Source organism: Athene noctua, unplaced genomic scaffold (genome assembly GCF_965140245.1).
Source record: "Athene noctua unplaced genomic scaffold, bAthNoc1.hap1.1 HAP1_HAP1_scaffold_36, whole genome shotgun sequence".
Lineage (NCBI taxonomy): Eukaryota > Metazoa > Chordata > Aves > Strigiformes > Strigidae > Athene > Athene noctua.
The window spans coordinates 959,278-977,131 of NW_027437538.1; the positions used below are offsets into that span (position 1 = coordinate 959,278).

At 56.0% G+C, this 17,854-nt stretch overlaps 2 protein-coding genes across 2 annotated transcripts; one reads left to right on the forward strand and one right to left on the reverse strand.

The window, feature by feature from the left end:
- Positions 1–1,840: 1,840 nt before the first annotated feature.
- Positions 1,841–2,776, forward strand: LOC141974223 (olfactory receptor 14J1-like). The gene has a single exon (XM_074933561.1). The coding sequence runs from the start codon at positions 1,841–1,843 to the stop codon at positions 2,774–2,776; it is 936 nt and encodes a 311-aa protein (XP_074789662.1).
- A 7,709-nt stretch (positions 2,777–10,485) lies between these two features.
- On the reverse strand, positions 10,486–11,442 carry LOC141974257 (olfactory receptor 14J1-like). The gene has a single exon (XM_074933586.1). The coding sequence runs from the start codon at positions 11,440–11,442 to the stop codon at positions 10,486–10,488; it is 957 nt and encodes a 318-aa protein (XP_074789687.1).
- Positions 11,443–17,854: the final 6,412 nt, after the last annotated feature.

The following is a 17,854-nucleotide window of genomic DNA, read 5'->3' on the forward strand; positions in this document are numbered from 1 at the left end:
AGCAGTCCCAGGCTTTGTGTGTCAAGGAGCAGGCAGGGAGGACGCAGAGATCTCCGGAAAGGAAGGGAGATGCTCAGGGGAGAGCAGGGTGTGGGAGCTGGGTGGACGTCTCCAGCTGGCAGAGAAAGAGGTGCAGGTGTGGGACACGGTGGGACAGCCTGTGGTGGAGACGACAGAGGGGTGAGCAAAGTCTGAGCATCCCCCAGCAGAGCTGAGCTCTCTCTGCCCTTGGCTCTGGCTGGTGTCTCTGCCACTGGTGGCCATGAGGAAGCCCCTTCCCCTTCCAGCACTGGGTCTCATGGCCTCCCCTTCCCCAGCCGAGAGCCTGGCAGGGGTTGGACCATAGTCCTGCCCTTGGCATTGCCCATCCCCACATCACCCTGCCCCAGGAAGAGCCCTGAGCAATGGGTGAGGGACAGGACCTGACTTCCCTGGTTCTGGGGGTCAGGCCATGGCCCTTTGACTTTCCGTAACACACCCACGTTTGTTCAGAATCTGTTCCACACTGACAGGGCCTTTGTTTACCGATACACTCTGCCTCGAGTTTTTTTGTCTAATTAGACAATGGGGAGGCTTTGTCAGTTAAGGTCCTCACTGGGAGCCATTAACACTCCAAGAAACTTTGCAGTTGGCCTCTGGCTTTGACTTCCTGACTGGCACCTTCATCATCCAATCACTGTCTGAGGTCCATGGACTCAGACCAACCCTCCTCAAGGAGTCATTAAAATGCCTTGGGCTTGCATTCTGCTGTGATGCTGGGCCGGGCTGCTGGGCTGGAGGGAGCTGAGGGCAAGTGGTCAGCGCTGCAGAGAGCCAGCTCTGCCCAGGAGCAGCTCCTCTGCAAAGCGCAGCAGGGCTGAGGGCACTGCCTGCAGGCACCGAGGGCAGAGGAGCCGGGCACAGAGAGGGCAGAGGCAGACGGCACTGGCAGGGTGCTGAGAGCTCACTGCAGGAGAAATCTTCCCAGCAGGTAACATGGTAAGTGAACTCTTGTTTTGCTGGGTGGGCAGGGGGAGGTGGCATTTTATTCCTCCTTTCTAGAGAAAGTGCTAAGGCAGCTGTTTCATTAGCACATCTTTAATTGTCTCCTGAGCCCCTGCAGAGGCAGAGCTGCCCCTGGGCAGGGCCCTGCTGCCAGGAGGGGTCTGCAGGGCAGAGCTGAGCACCCAGCGGGTGGGATGGGGGCTGTGAGCACTGACAGGGAGGAGACGTGGGGACAGAGAAGCAGCTCCTGGCTGGGACAGCTCCAGGCACCAGAGACATGGGCAGGGAGTCAGAGGGAGCTGCTGCTGGAAACACCTTGGGGGCAGGAATTCAGGCACCCCCTGCCATCCCCTGCAGTGCAGACACCCACTCCAGAGGAGCCCCCTGGTCTCCTCTCCCAGCCAGCAGAGCCCCACCCGCTGTCCCTGTGCTGCCTCCTCCCAGCAGCACTGGGGCATTTCCCCACATTTCCCCGTGGGCCTCTGCTCCCCGCGTTGGGATCACCGGACGTTCGGGGATGGGCGGGGGTTCAGCTGGGAGCAAGACCTGTGGGCACTGCCATGCAGATGTTTCCCTGGGAGTGAAATGTCCGAGTGCCCTCGCCATCTGCAGGCTCCGGGGGATACAAAGGAGCCAGTTCCCCCCTCAGGACACCCCATCTTTAGGGCACTGGACTCTTTCCCAGTGGGGTCCTGCTGGGCTGCAGCCTGTCCTCCAGAAGGGCACAGCTCTCCCCGGGCAGCTCTGTGTTCTCCAGCAGCCCCGTGAGGAACTGGATGGAGAGAAATGAGAAATCTGTCCCGACTGATTGATGCTTTTTCCTCTGTGAACAGGCCCTCGTGCCGTGAGGGAGCAAATGTCCAACGGCAGCTCCATCACCGAGTTCCTCCTCCTGGCATTCGCAGACAGACGGGAGCTGCAGCTCCTGCACTTCTGGCTCTTCCTGGGCATCTCCCTGGCTGCCCTCCTGGGCAACGGCCTCATCATCACCGCCATCGCCTGTGACCACCGCCTGCACACCCCCATGTACTTCTTCCTCCTCAACCTCTCCCTCCTCGACCTGGGCTCCCTCTCCACCACTCTCCCCAAAGCCATGGCCAACTCCCTCTGGCACAACAGGCACATCTCCTACTTGGGGTGTGCTTGCCAAGTACTTTTCTTTCTCTTTTTTATCTCAGCAGAGTTTTCTCTCCTCACCGTCATGTCCTACGACCGCTACGTTGCCATCTGCAAACCCCTGCACTACGGGACCCTCCTGGGCAGCAGAGCTTGTGTCCACATGGCAGCAGCTGCCTGGGGCACTGGGTTCCTCAATTCTCTCCTGCACACGGCCAACACATTTTCACTGCCACTCTGTCAAGGCAACACCCTGGACCAGTTCTTCTGTGAAATCCCCCAGATCCTCAAGCTCTCCTGCTCACACTCCTACCTCAGGGAAGTTGGGCTTCTTGTGGTCAGTGCCTGTTTGGCTTTTGGGTGTTTTGTGTTCATTGTGGTGTCCTATGTGCAGATCTTCAGGGCCGTGCTGAGGATCCCCTCTGAGCAGGGACGGCACAAAGCCTTTTCCACGTGCCTCCCTCACCTGGCCGTGGTCTCCCTCTTTATCAGCACTGGCATATTTGCCCACCTGAAGCCGCCCTCCATCTCCTCCCCATCCCTGGACCTGGTGGTGTCATTTCTGTACTCGGTGGTGCCTCCAGCAGTGAACCCCCTCATCTACAGCATGAGGAACCAGGAGTTAAAACAGACACTGAAGAAGATGATTCAATCAGCTGTTTCTCAGCACCATTAACCTGCCCGTGTCTCTTCAGAAGTGATTTCACATTTATTATGGCCACCTCCTGCACTTTGGGAATATTACTCTGATAACCATGTTTGTCCCTGTCTGCACCCACTCCACTTCCCCAGAGGCATGACCCAGCCTGTCTGACCCAGAGCTCTGTTCCCGTGTGTCTGGCACGATGGTACAGCTGGGCTCCCATGTGGCACCTCTGTAATAAAAGGGGATTTCCTCAATGTCTGCAGGTTGGGCTCTTCTTCCAAAGCTGAGGGCAGGCTGAAGAAATTGTCCCCACAAGGGCCTTGGGTTGTCCATGGAAGGAGGGCATGGGGCGATGTGTTAGGGAAAGGTCCTGGGCTGAGCCTTCCCCCGTGGGTGCTGAGTTCCCCCGAAGATGGAGAATGATCCCAGGGATGTGCCTGGGACTGTCACCCCATGGCTTTCAGGCCCCACAGCCCACTCGCTCTGCAGAGCAGCACCACCAGCCCTGTGAGAGCATGGGGACAGGGTGTAGGAGTGACAGGTCAGGTCAGCATGGAAATATCTCACTGCGGAAAAGATTTCTAGGGGCTGGAACATTCCACAAGATAAGCAGAGGATCAGCACTGTGCTGCCAGGGGAAATAAACCATCACGATTAATTTATTTCTAATGCAGCAGCTCGGGGAAGTTTCTCTACGGCAGGGGAAGCTGGAGAAGCCTGAGGAGCCTTTTTCTGGGAGGGGCTGGCACAGAGGGGCTTGCTGGGAGTGGACAATAAGGATGCCTTGGAGACAGGAGCAGGGACACAGGGAGACACCGGCCTCCATCTCCTCATGCCATGGCTGGCCTCAGCCCTGGGGCTGATGAGGAGGCTGAGACACCTCTCATTTCTTCCTTCACTCCCACACCTGAACAGAACTCAGGAAACATCCATGAGCCTGGAGGATGCAGAAAAATCCAGCTCTGAGGTCCCATGGCTGCAGGGGAAGCAGAAGGGTTTGTGGGACACGTGAGAGTGCAGGGAGAGAGAGGTGGGGGTGTGACAGTGTGTGTGTAACAGGCAGGAAGGACATGGGGGGTCGGAGTGTTTACTGCTGAAGTGAAATATGTCGAGTTCTGATCTGGAGGCAGCAGAAGCAGGAGGCTGTGCAGTTCAGTGCTGGGACATGGGGATAAATAGAGGATCCAAGGGAGGCTGGGGGCTGGGACATCTTTAGGCTCCTGAGGAGCATTATCAGGCCTATGGAAGGAGCTGCACAGGTTCTGGGGATCTCACAGCCCTTGTCAGAGCACAGACAATGACAGTTTTGTGTTTGAAGACAGTGAGGACAGAGAGTCATCAGTAAGTGCTGGGACAGCCTGGGGTCAGAGTGAGGTGGGGCAGCAGGGGTGGGGTGAAAATCTGCAGAGAAACAGGCAGAGGCAGAGGAAAGTGTGGGACAGCCTGTGGTGGGGATGGGCCCTTGGCTGAGGCTGGCACCCCCCAACAGAACTGAAATCCTTGTCCTCTCGACTATGGCTGCTGTCGCTTCCCCTGAGGACCCTGAGAGGACACCAGTTCCTACAGGCACAGCACTTTGCTGCCTCCTGCCCACCCTCCACAGAGCCTGGGGGGATCCGACCGCTGTCCTGCCTCGGCATCACCCCCTGCCTCTCCCTGCCCCAGGAAGAGCCCTGAGCATCCCAGGAGGGAAAGGATCCCCGTTCCCAGGGGATGGGCTCAGGGCTGGACCCTCCTGGGGATGAAACCCATCAAGGCCTTTCAGGGCCCCTCAACATTGGATTGGCAGCCTGTGAGCAGAGCCTCTGCCTTCCTGCTTCCCCAGCCCCAGGGACAGGAACCTTGTCTCCTCATTCCCTGCCCGGCCTCTCCAGTGATGGCCCTCGCTGGGCATCACTGACACCCTCACAGCCTTGGAGCTTTGCTGCTGACTTGCCCTTCTCTAGAGGCCACTCCAATCCCTCTGCTGCACCTGCAGTTCAGGAACTTGGCACCAGAGGGCTCATGAACACGCAAATCCCCCTGACAAGCCAAGTCTCTGGCAGAACTTCATTCCTCCCTTCTGACGGGGGTAATGTGAGAGGTTTCAGCCGTGCAGGCAAAGGGAAAAGCTTTCAGTCCTACATGGCAATAAGAAACAATTTCTTCTCTTTCCACTGCTCCTTGTATTTCTGCTCACCCATGCAGTGACATCAGCAAACTCCACTGGATATTGGTCCTGAGCATCTGCTGATAGAGGCTGAACATGGAGGGAAGCCAAGACCCTCCATGTCAGACACTCTGGGGGCAATCTTTGTCCCTGCCTCCAACCCCACATTTCTCTCATCAGCCCCCTGGGACTGCCAGCACCTCTGTTCAAAGCTGAGCTTTCTCCATGACAGTCTGAAGCTGCATCTTTCAGACCTTTCCCACCAACTCCCACCTGCTGTACTTGGTACTTGCACACAGCTGCACGCAGACACAGAAGGATGTTTAATTGCCAGAAAGCTAAATCAGCAGAAGGCATGGTTCAATCAAAAATAACATACATTCCTCTTCTGGCTATTAAGTCCTTTTTATCACTTCTGAAAGCCACTTTCCACAGTGGAGATGGGCTTAGAACAGAAGAAAACACATTTTTGGTCAAGCAGAGACCCCAAGAACCCCCACAGCCCCCCCTGCCCCAGACTCTGTCCATAGTCACTCCCAGAGTCACAGCCTGAAGTCACGAGCTCCCTCGAGCTTCCCATCTGCATCCCATCCCTTCCCATTGCCATCGGCAAACCCACCAGTTAAACAGGACTGGACTCAGGACTGGCCCCTGGGGGTCACCACTGGTGCCCTGCTCCCACGGGCACTTTGTGCTCTTGGCCACGGCCTTCTGGATCCGGCCATTCACCCTGTTTCCAGCCCCCCTCCCTCACGCCTATCGGGCTGTGACGGGATGCAGCGTGACAAGAATTGTTACTGCGGAGGTGAAACCCCTTCCCTGCTCTCCCCTCACCCACCAGCCGAGGCATCTTCTTGCTGTGGTGGGTTACCCGTGGCTGATCACCCAACTGCCACCCAGCTGCTCGCTCACGGCCTCTCCCACCCCAGCGGGATGGGGGAGAAAATAGGAAGAATGGGGGTGAGAAAGCTGCTGGGTGGGGACAAGGACAGGGAAATCTCTTCCCCGTTCCCAATGTGGGCAAGGCAGGACTTGGAGGAAAACAACTGAATTTATTGTCAATTGAAACTGATATTTAATTATGAACTCAGCTCCTAATAATAATAATAATAATAATAATAAAAACCCCCACAAACAAACATTAAACCAACACCTTTCCTCCTCCCTCCCCAGGCTCAGCTTCACTCCCTCACTCCAGGCCCCTCTCCCCCATCCTGAGCAGTGCAGGGGCGTTTGGGATTGGGTTCTGTGAGGGGTGAGAAACCAGGCCTGCGAGAAACTAACAAACAGCCCGAGAAAGCAAAAGTTGGGGCTGACCGAAGAAATGCCTCAAACACTCCTAAGACAAAAGCGAGTCCCCGGGTGGATGTTGTGGAGGTCGAGGGTGATGAGGCTGCCCCAATCACACCAGGTGCAGCTGGGGGAGGGAGCCCTGTGGAGACAGGACGGCCCTGCTCTGGGGCACCTGGGCACATTGCAAGGGCCATGTGTCCGGGGAGTGACCTTTGCTTCATTATCCACGAAATGCATATTAAAGTTAACACCCTCAATATGCTAATGAGGGCTGACATGACCATGCTAATTACATCATCCCGTGGAACACCTGACCCCTCCCCAGACATGGGGTACGTAGGTGTGTGGGTCGGCCTAGGGGACGGACCCAAGGAATGTGGGTATAAATCAAGGAAGGGGGAAGAAAGTGGGGGGCCCTGGAGAGAGCAGTGAAGCGAAGGAGACTGATGCCGCCTCCTGGAACCCTCGCCGGCGGGATCAGCGCAGGGACCCAGACCGGTGATCTGTATTCCCCCAGTCCCTCTGTCTCCCTCTTTCCCTTTTCCATTAAGCAATGCCAGGCAGATTGTATTGCTCGCCACAACTTGCGATATCCTTAGCCAATTATCGTGTGTTCAATTAGCACATTGTGGGGAGTTAATTAATGTTTGGAATTTAAGACATATTGTCTGCTCCCTTGCGGATTTGTGACTCTGAGTCACTTGTCCCCTCGTCTGAGCGGGACGTGACAGTACTCGAGTGAAAGCTGCCATCAAATTTCATCAAGTCACACTCTCACAAAGTCACATTAAAATCACTTTTTCAGACACCTTTCCCCGTGATACTCTCGGTGATCTACACCACTCACCCGTGACACGAGGGGACAAAGACCTGGGCTCTGTGGGCCCCTCCCAGCCTTGCCAGCGCCCTTTGCCATCCCACCGCGGGCTGTTCTGCCCTGTCCCACCCCTGCCCCTCTCTCCCCGCAGGCTGCAGCACCCATCTCCCTGCCCCGCCTTGCTCCCACCCCACCATTTCCCGACCTTCACTGATGTTGCCCACTCCAGGGAAAGCTCTACGGCCTCCGAAACCGCCCTCCCAGCAGGGAACCCAACCCAAAGGCTTCCTGTGGCCTTTCCCCTGACCAGAGAGCAGGAACCCCACCAGGACCTTCTCAACCACGGGGCCGCTGTGGCCTTCCAGCTTCTGGGAGGGACGTGCCCAAGCCCTGGGCCTGCTGCTGTCCCACGTGTGCTCAGGTGGAATGGACACGACAGCCCACGGCCCAGCCCTTCTCCTGGGTGAGGCCTGCGGGGGCTTTGGCAGAGGCACTTTCCCAGCCGGGTACCTGCTGCTGGCCTCTCACCCCAGAGACAGAACTGACCTCACGGTCCCTTCACAGCCACACGCTTCCTGCTGGACTGAGACTGTCTGAGACACAACTGACTCATAATACCGTGCGCATCCACCCCCTCCTCATGGCCCAGGACCTGACCAGAGCAAACTCTGATTGTTTCACCACTTCTATCAAATATATTTGTTACTAACAGTCTGAGTGGAAAAACACAGGAACCGCTGTAGTTGTGTTGACACATTTCATAGCTCCTCTTTTTTTCTGGATATTTTCTCTTCTCCCTCAGGCTATTCTGTCATCAGAAACCTTGTCAAGGGAAAGATCCATAGAATCAAAGAGTAACTCAGGGGTGAAGAGAGCCCTGAAAAACCTCTTGTCCAGCTCTCAAGTTGAAGGCAAGTTGAACCAGGTGAGGTTGTTCAAGGCCTCTCTCCAGCTTCGCATCACCCACAAAGGAGCTGATGTGCGCTCTGTCCCATCGTAGAGGGGGACAGGAAAGATGTTCACTGTGTTGGCCCAGGAGCTGGTCACTGAGGGATGCCACTAGTGACCGGCTGCACGCAGGACTTTGTACCCCTGATGGCATTTAAGGTTGATCACCCAGCCAACATCCCACCCACCCTAACGTCCACTTCTTCAGTCCAGGCAGCACCAACCTGGCTATGAGAACACGATGGGAGACCATGTCACAGGCCTTGCACAATCCCATGTGCACAACACGCCCTGCTTTCCCCAGTCTGTTGTGGGTCAGCAATCCCTTCCTTGGCCTTCAGCTACCTGGACACGGCTGAAGGAGGACGTAGCCTACGACCTTCCCAGGGATGGAGGGAAGCTGACAAGCCTATAACTCTCCCCTATAATTCTCCCAGTTCTCATTCCTGCCCTTCTTGGAGATGGGTTTGCCCTCGGCCTTCTCCATGGACCCCAGAACCTCTCTGATTGCTCTGGCCCTTCTGAGGGCTCAGCCCAGAATCACCGGCGAGGGTGACGGAGCCAACAGGAGCACTTGCCATGAGCCTGTCCAAGGCAGCGGAGATGAGTCTCACTGGGAGAGTGGGGGTTGTTCCTGGGTCACACACACAAGTGTCCGGGCTCTGTCAGGTGCCCACATCTCAGCTGGCCCCATGCCCTCACCTTACACACAGGGGGTTCAGAGACACGAGTCCTTCCCTTGCACACGCAGAGGCAGTGCATTGCCGGAGTCGTCGTGTCTCTCTGGGCTCCTGCTGCCACGGCCAGAGGCTGGGAGGCCCCTCAGCCCTGTGCTGATCACCCTGCTCTGCACTCGTGGGAGATGCCCCACGGCATGAGGAATGGACTCGGGGACCTCGGTTCAAGGAAACACCTCCCAGGGCTGCAGCCAGGGGGTTGCCCAGGGGACGTTACTGTCGACGTGAAGTGACCTCATGACCCTGTTTGTCCCACACACCTTCACAGCACCCCCAGGAATAGCTGATGGCAGTTGTGCTCTCTCACCTCACACACATGATGTGCATGTTTACATCTCCTCCATAAAATGCAAACATGAACTTCTGACCTACTCATTTGGTGTCCCTCTGTGGAGGGACAAAGACCCTCTCCGAGCTGAAGTGAGAGGCCAGTGCTGCAACTGGTGGTTCTGAGGGGCTACAGCATCATGTTTGCCCTGGGTCAATGTCATGGTTTGAACCCATCCAGCATCTGGGCCCAACACAGTCACACACTCACTCCGCTGGGTGCAATGGGGGAGTGAATCAGAAGTGTAAAAGGGAGAAAACTTGCAGGTTGAGATAAAGACAGTTTAATAGGTACAGAAAAAAACACACAGGTAAGCAAAGGGAAACATGGAATTCCTTCACTTCTTCCCATTTCCAGGCAGAGCTTCATCCATCTCCAGGACATCAGGGCTCCATCACACATAACAGTGACGTGGGAAAACGAACTCCATGACTCTGAATGTCCCCATGTTCGTCCTTCTCCCCCAGCTTTATATAACGGAGCATGATGTCCTAAGGTACAAAATACCCCGTTGGTCAGTCGGGGTCAGCAGTCCCAGCCGTGTCCCCTCCCAGCTCCTTGTGCACCCCCAGCTGCTCGCTGGTGGGGTGGGGTGAGGAGCAGGAATGTCCCTGACCCTGTGTAAGCCCTGCTCAGCAATAACGAAATCAGCCCTGCGTTACCAGCACTGTTCATGGCACAAACCAAACCCCAGCCCCATAGCAGCTCCCAGCAAGAAAAGGAACTCTCTCCCAGCCAGAGCAGCACAGGCAGCTGCCCCAGTGTGTCCAGTGAGCGCAGACACAGAGCAGAGCCTGCTCCTTCAGGTCTCTCCCAGGAGGCCTGGCTGTGCGAGGACACTGCTGCCAGCCCCCACCCTGCAAATCACACTGTTCACCTCTTCGCTGGGGTTTTCCTCTGCGGGCCACTTCCTTGGGCGTGTTCTTGAGATCAGGTTTGGGAGAAGAGCTCAGCCTTCAGGCACTGCCCTGAGCAGATCCTCTTTCATGAGGGAACCGCTCTTCGGGAGGCCGGCTCTGTCACACAAGTGCCCAGTGCCTGTCCCTGCCTGCGGTCACAGGGCTGTCACACAGCAGGGGTGTGACCAAGCTGCCCGAGCACTCAGGCCTCACACCAAACCGAAGGGATCAGAAAGAGAGTGTGGAAGGGAAGAGAGAACATCTCTAGAGGACCAAGTGCTCCCTGGCAGGGCTGCCATGCTGGGACTCTCTTCCCCTCCACCGCTGCACACAGGAATTTTACGTGCATGTCCTTAAAAACTTAAAGAAAGTATCTCAGTATAAGAAAAGTAGCTGGAGGCCCTTTATTTTGTTGCAACACACAGAGATCATGGATCCTCATTCATGCAGCCAGTTGGTGAGAAAAGCAGACTGAATTCAAAAGGGGAAGAAAAAAACATTAAAAGAAAAATCCAACAAAATAACCCAGAAAATTCAGAGATTGGAACTGTACAGAATTATATTGTAATTAATATGAAGAAGATAAGCAGTTCATTGCTTCAGCATAACATCTAGTTATCAGATTCCTCATGGAATCCTTGATCTCCTTGTTCCTCATGCTGTAGATGAGGGGGTTCACTGCTGGAGGCACCATCGAGTACAGAAATGACACCACCAGGTCCAGGGATGGGGAGGAGATGGAGGGCGGCTTCAGGTAGGCAAATAGAGCCGTGCTGATTAACACGGAGACCACGGCCAGGTGAGGGAGGCACGTGGAAAAGGCTTTGTGCCGTCCCTGCTCAGAGGGGATCCTCAGCACGGCCCTGAAGATCTGCACATAGGACACCACAATGAACACAAAACACCCAAAAGCCAAACAGGCACTGACCATGATAAGCCCAACTTCCCTGAGGTAGGAGTGTGAGCAGGAGAGCTTGAGGATCTGGGGGATTTCACAGAAGAACTGGTCCAGGGTGTTGCCCTGGCAGAGTGGTAGTGAAAATGTGTTGGCCGTGTGCAGGAGAGAATTGAGGAACCCAGTGCCCCAGGCAGCTGCTGCCATGTGGACACAAGCTCTGCTGCCCAGGAGGGTCCCGTAGTGCAGGGGTTTGCAGATGGCAACGTAGCGGTCGTAGGACATGACGGTGAGGAGAGAAAACTCTGCTGTAGCAAAGAAAAAGAAAAAAAAGGTCTGTGCAGCACACCCCAAGTAGGAGATGTGCCTGTTGTCCCAGAGGGAGTTGGCCATGGCTTTGGGGAGAGTGGTGGAGATGGAGCCCAGGTCGAGGAGGGAGAGGTTGAGGAGGAAGAAGTACATGGGGGTGTGCAGGCGGTGGTCACAGGCGATGGCGGTGATGATGAGGCCGTTGCCCAGGAGGGCAGCCAGGGAGATGCCCAGGAAGAGCCAGAAGTGCAGGAGCTGCAGCTCCCGTCTGTCTGCGAATGCCAGGAGGAGGAACTCGGTGATGGAGCTGCCGTTAGTCATTTGTTTCTACTGGACATGGGGACCTCTATGTGTTGGAAAAACAAGTGAGAATTTAGGGTAGATTTCTCTGAACAAAAGATACTCCTTAAGTTTTGACTAATCCCTCCTTTAACACTCCCATTATGATGTACCCGTGGAACTGTCCTGGGGGTGATGTGGGGCTGGGAGCAGCCCTGCCCCAGGCAGCACCCTCTCCACAGCAGCAGGACCCTGCCCTGCCAGGGTCTCTCCTGCCCCCCACAGCTGCTCCCCCCGGCGCCGTGGGCAGCTCCCCGGGCAGGCTGAGTGCTGACCCTGGCCGGCGGCAGAGTCCCTGCCCCAGCACACAGCCCCGGGGGTGCAGGGACCCTGCTCGGAAGGACAACCCTGGGCACCCCCGGCTGCACCCGCGCCTGCACCCCCTGCAGCCGTCCCCGGGAGAAGGCAGAGCCATGGCCTGTCCCTCTGGCAGCGCAGCAGGGAAGCCCTGCTCGGGAGCACGGCCTCCTCCTCCAGACACCAGGGAGATTCCTGGGGCTGTGCCGGCCTCACCACATCCCTCCGCCACCTGCAGCTGCCCTGCCCCGCACCCACAGACTGACGGTGTCAGGGGCTGGGAAGATTTCTCCTGCAGTGAGCTCTCAGCACCCTGCCAGTGCCGTCTGCCTCTGCCCTCTCTGTGCCCGGCTCCTCTGCCCTCGGTGCCTGCAGGCAGTGCCCTCAGCCCTGCTGCGCTTTGCAGAGGAGCTGCTCCTGGGCAGAGCTGGCTCTCTGCAGCGCTGACCACTTGCCCTCAGCTCCCTCCAGCCCAGCAGCCCGGCCCAGCATCACAGCAGAATGCAAGCCCAAGGCATTTTAATGACTCCTTGAGGAGGGTTGGTCTGAGTCCATGGACCTCAGACAGCGATTGGATGATGAAGGTGCCAGTCAGAAAGTCAAAGCCAGAGGCCAACTGCAAAGTTTCTTGGAGTGTTAATGGCTCCCAGTGAGGACCGTTACTGACAAAGCCTCCCCATTGTCTAATTAGACAAGAAAACTCGAGGCAGAGAATATCGGTAAACAAAGGCCCTGTCAGTGTGGAACAGATTCTGAGCAAACCTGGGTGTGTTACGTAAAGTCAAAGGGCCATGGCCTCACCCCCAGAACCGGGGAACTCAGGTCCTGTCCCTCAGCCATTGCTCAGGGCTCTTCCCGGGGCAGGGTGATGTGGGGATGGGCAATGCCAAGGGCAGGACTATGGTCCAACCCCTGCCAGGCTCTCGGCTGGGGAAGGGGAGGCCAGGAGACCCAGTGCTGGAAGGGGAAGGGGCTTCCTCATGGCCACCAGTGGCAGAGACACCAGCCAGAGCCAAGGGCAGAGAGAGCTCAGCTCTGCTGGGGGATGCTCAGACTTTGCTCACCCCTCTGTCGTCTCCACCACAGGCTGTCCCACCGTGTCCCACACCTGCACCTCTTTCTCTGCCGGCTGGAGACGTCCACCCAGCTACCACACCCTGCTCTCCCCTGAGCATCTCCCTTCCTTTCCTGAGATCTCTGCGTCCTCCCTGCCTGCTCCTTGACATACAAAGCCTGGGGCTGCTCCAGTCTCCCTCGGGGTGACCTGTTCCACCACAGCACTGCCCTTCCAGGGACATTGCTCTCTGCCCAGTCTGTTCCTCCCCAGCTCCACTTGATGCATTAGTTCTTTCTCATGGTGTATCTTTCAACAAAGACAATCTCCATTATCTCTGTAATCCCCCCTCTGTCACTCTCAGGCTACTCCTATGGTGCCTGGAGCCTCCACACCACTGGGCCAAAAACTCCACGTCTCTCCCCCACCTGACACAGTTTATGTGCACTAAGTCCTGAGCCCCACCTTGTCAGACCTTCACTCAACACTATTCAGGTCGCCCTTACTTCTCCAAAGTGGGGAGACTGCACTGGCTCTGGCTGAGCTGGAATTGGTTTCCCCTACAGCAGCCCTCACGGTGCTGTGGTTTATGCTGGGAGCTGCAGGGTGTTGGCAGCACCCTGGTGTTGTGGCTGCTGCTGAGCAGGGCTTACACAGCACCAAGGCTCCTTCCGACATTTCCCCCAGTGGGACGGGGTGGGCAAGATCTTGGGAGGGGACACAGCCAGGACAGCTGACCCGAACGACCAAAGGGATATTCCAGACCATGTGACATCTGCTCAGTGTAAAGCTGGGAGAAAGGAGGAAGGGGGTGGGGTCACCCTTGGTCCTCCGAGGCAACCACTACGCGTATGGGAGCCCTGATCCTGAGAAGGCCCCACATCGTTTGTCCATGGGAAGTTTAGAATAAATCTTTTTGATTTGCTTCCACGCACAGACCTTTGCTTTGTTTTGCTTAGATTAAAACTGCTTTTTTTTCTTTTTATCCACAATTATTGGTTTATAATATTTCCTTTCCCCTCTTTGCTCTGTTGAGAAAACAAGGGGAAAAGAGGGGGAAGTGATAGAGTGACTTGGTGGATACCTGGCGTTTAGCCAAAGTCAAACCATCACAGTCTATTTGGGCGCCCAACGTTGGGGAGACACAACCTGTAACACACCCATCTGTGTGGGCCACAGCAGTGCTGAGTCACTAACACAAGTGACAACAAATGCAATGCACTGCCTGCAGCCTGGGAACTCAGGGTAAGTCTTGGGCAAGACCCATAGGTTCTACTGGGAAGGCCCCGGTTCCTGTGGGGGCACCACGGGTCATGTTACCAGTTCCAGCAGATTCCTGGGGATGACCCACAGCTGAAGAGGCCATTGGGAACCTGAGAACCTTGGCCCAGCTATTAGCAGGCACAGGAGCATCCGTGAGCACTCCTGGGTCATCTGGGGTAAACTCAGGCTGAAGAACTCCAGGAGAAGTGTCTCCAAGTGGCCGTGACAGAGCCCATCACCTTGACCCACTCTGGGAAAATGTCACCTTCCAGGAAGGGAAATTCCAGGCAGTCATGTGACCAGGCCCATCAGTCAATCTGCAATGTAAGGGAAAGGAATATTTCTGATGCTGTGGATGCAGACGGCAACAAGCATTGGACTGTGCCTCAGAATATTCCTGGGAATCTCATCAAGCTGGTCCCTGCGCTGAGGCAAACACTGTGAGCAGAGTGAAGGGCAGGGAGCGCTGGCCGAACCCCCAGCAGGATGTAGATCTCTGGGTAGGAGCTGTCTGCCTTGTGCCGTGACCAGTGCAGGTGACACTGGAGTCAAAGCCCCAGCCCAGCCCCCACAGAGGGGAGGCCACGGCCACAACTGCAGATCGGTTTGGGGCAGCTCTGCAGTGACAGCTGGAAACACCAAGTGCATCTTGGTAGCAGCAGATCCTTTCAGTGCACGGACAGAAGCCCCCTGGCCAGAGCAAGGTGGCGGCCACCACTGCACATCTCCTGCTGGACGCTGCTCTGTCTTGCTGGGGTCTGCTCCACAGCGCCGAGTCTGATCCCAGCACCCACTTTGTGGCAGTAATTCTGCATGAGCACTGCAAAGCCTGAAGGCGACACGTCCCCCCCGGCTCTGCCCAGGCGTGGGGCAGGGAGAGGGAAAGGCCAGCGAAGGGCTGGGTGTGGCTGTTGAACGTGGGGTCCAGCAGCCATGAGGGGTCAAGGGCGTGCATGGGGAGAGACGGGCAAAGGCGCCACAAATTGTGATGCTGATTGTGACTCCATGACAGCCACAGGGTCCTGATTGGCCAGCAGCTGGCCCCAGCAATCTGGGGACAAGACATGGGTTCTGAATCTGGAGGAACCTCTGTTATTCACAGAATCACAGAATCACTGAGGTTGGAAAAGCCCCTTGGGATCACTGAGTCCAACCATCAGCCCGACTCTACAAATTTCTCCCCTAACCCACACCCCCCTATATTTCATCTAAACCACCCTTAAACACATCCAGGGATGGGGACTCCCCCCTCTCCCTGGGCAGCCTGTTCCACTCTCTGTCCACTCTTGCTGGGAAATATTTTCTCCTCCTGCCCAGCCTGACCCTCCCCTGTGGCAGTTTCCAGCCGTTCCCTCTTGTCCTGTCGCTGATCCCCTGGGAGCAGAGCCCAGCCCCAGCCTCTCTGCACTGTCCTGTCAGGAGCTGCAGAGAGGGATGAGGGCTCCCCTCAGCCTCCTCCTCCTCACACTGAACACTCCCAGCTCCTTCCCTGGCTCCTCACAGGATTGATTCTCCAGGCCCTTCCCCAACCTCGTTGCCCTCCTCTGCCCTCGCTCCAGCCCCTCGAGATCTCTCTGGGATTGAGGTGCCCAAACCTGGACACAACCCTCCAGGTGTGGCCTCACCAGTGCAGAGCACAGGGGGACTGTCACCTCCCTGCTCCTGCTGGTCACACTAGTGCTGATACAAGCCAGGATGCCGCTGGCTTTCTTGGCCCCCCGGGCACACTGCTGGCTCCTGTTCAGCTGCTTGTCAGTGAGAACCCCCAGACCCTTCTCTTAGGCTGCAAACCAAACCAGGGCGTTATCATCCCCTTGACTCAGCGCTGGGGAGGCCACCTCTAGACTGGTGTGACTGGGGGAGAGGCTCCCTGTCCTGGAGGGATGGAGAGGAAAGGCAGAAGCTCCAAAGGAGATGTGCCAGGGTGGGCTTTGGGGCCTTTGTGGAGAGGCTGAAGGACCGGGGCTGCTTGAGCCTGGTGAGGTGGAGGCTCAGGGCACTACAGCAGTCGCCTGCACCTGCTGGGAGGAGAGTTTCTGAGATAACGGAGCTTTTCTTGGTAGTGGGAAGAGAAGGAAACCTCAACAAAGTGCAGACTGGGAAGTTCAGATGGGAGTTGAGGAAAAAGAAATCTCAATCAGGAGGTGGTATTGTGGTGTAAGAGGTCGCCCAGAGGGAGTGTGGGTCAGCCTGTGGCTCTGTGTTTCAAGGAACAGGCAGTGAGTGTGGAGAGACATCAGTGAAGGGGTGGGAATGCCGGGAGGAGAGCGAGGGAGGAAAGGGAGATGGATGTCACCAGCCTGGAGGGAAAAAGGCGCCCGAAGGGCCCAGCAGAAGCAAACCTGCAGCAGAGATGGCTGAGGGCTCTGCCAGGGCTGAAAGGCCACACGAGACAGAGCTCTTGGCCCCCTTGGTCATGGCAGTTGCCCTGCCATGGGGGCCTACCGGGATAAACCTGATGTTGAGGCTCTGGACTGTGTTTTCCTCCTCACCCCTTCCTGGAGAGGCCAGGAGGGGTTGTGCAGTTTCCTACACTTGGCATTGCTCCCCCTCACAGCCCCTGCCCCCAGGAAGAGCCCTGAGCCACACACGAGGGGCAGCATCTCCTTCCCAGGGCCTGAGGGTCAGGGCTTGGCCTTTGTGCTCCATCACCAACCCAAGGGTTTCACAGCAGGACAGCCCTGCACGGGGCCTTTGCCTGCCTGCAATCACAGCCTCCAATTCTCTGCTCTAACGAGTCCCTGCAGAGGCTTTGTCAGTCCTGGCCCTCCGTGGGGCCAATCAGGGCTTCAGGGCACGGGGAGCTTTGCTGCTGACTTGGACTTGTTGAGTCCTTTGCTCAGTCTCCTCTCAGGGCCTGAGCATCATGGACATGGGGCCAAATACACCACGGGGCTCATTAAAATACACAAAGCCCTAACGAGCTCGTTCTCTTCCTTTAGATTTCTTCAAGTCTTCAGGACTTGTGCAGCTAATTGGAGTCATTTCCTGGTGTAGTTAAGGAGGAACATTTCAAAGTGCCCCTAATACAAATCAATCTGTATTTTAAAGAGCACATTATTTAATTTACACTTTAGAGAAGAGGCGATAGCAGCACTCTCTGACTGACATCGATGCAGAGCATCTCCTCGGGAGATCTCCTGGACAGTCCCTTGGGGTCCAACACAGTCCGGACAACCTTTGTCCTCACCCCCAGTCCCAGCATTTCTCTCCTCAGCCGCCTGGGACTCGCATCATCTCTCCTTACATCAGATTTCTCCTCTGATCTCTGCAGCGGGAGGTTACAGCTCCTTTGCACAATCTCCCCCCTGCTGTCCTTGGAGAACCGCCTGCACACGGGCGCAGAAGGATTTCTGCTGTTTGTAACCAAGGAAAAGTCAAACATCATCAAGGTTCATACAAAATAAAATACATTTCTCTCCTATAAGTTAAGTATAATCTCCAATGAGGTTGCCTTTCTACAAGGGGTAATTTTATGAGAAATATTTTCGGTGTGCAGATAGAAAAAGGTAGAGGTAAACATACTGGAGGAGTTGGCCAAGGAGACAATTAGTCTGCTGAGAGAGAGGCAAGATTTTAACCACCTGAAGTTGAAAGCTGCAGCTCGCGAGCTGAGAGGAATCCAAACGTACCGAAAGGATGAGAAAGAATACAAAAGAATTGTGGGGAAAACCTTTTTTTTTTTTTTTTCCTAGTGAGATTGCATTGGAAATATGTGTCTTCAGGAATGGTACGTTCTATTGGGACAGGTGAAAAGAAATGAAATATTAATTTTACACA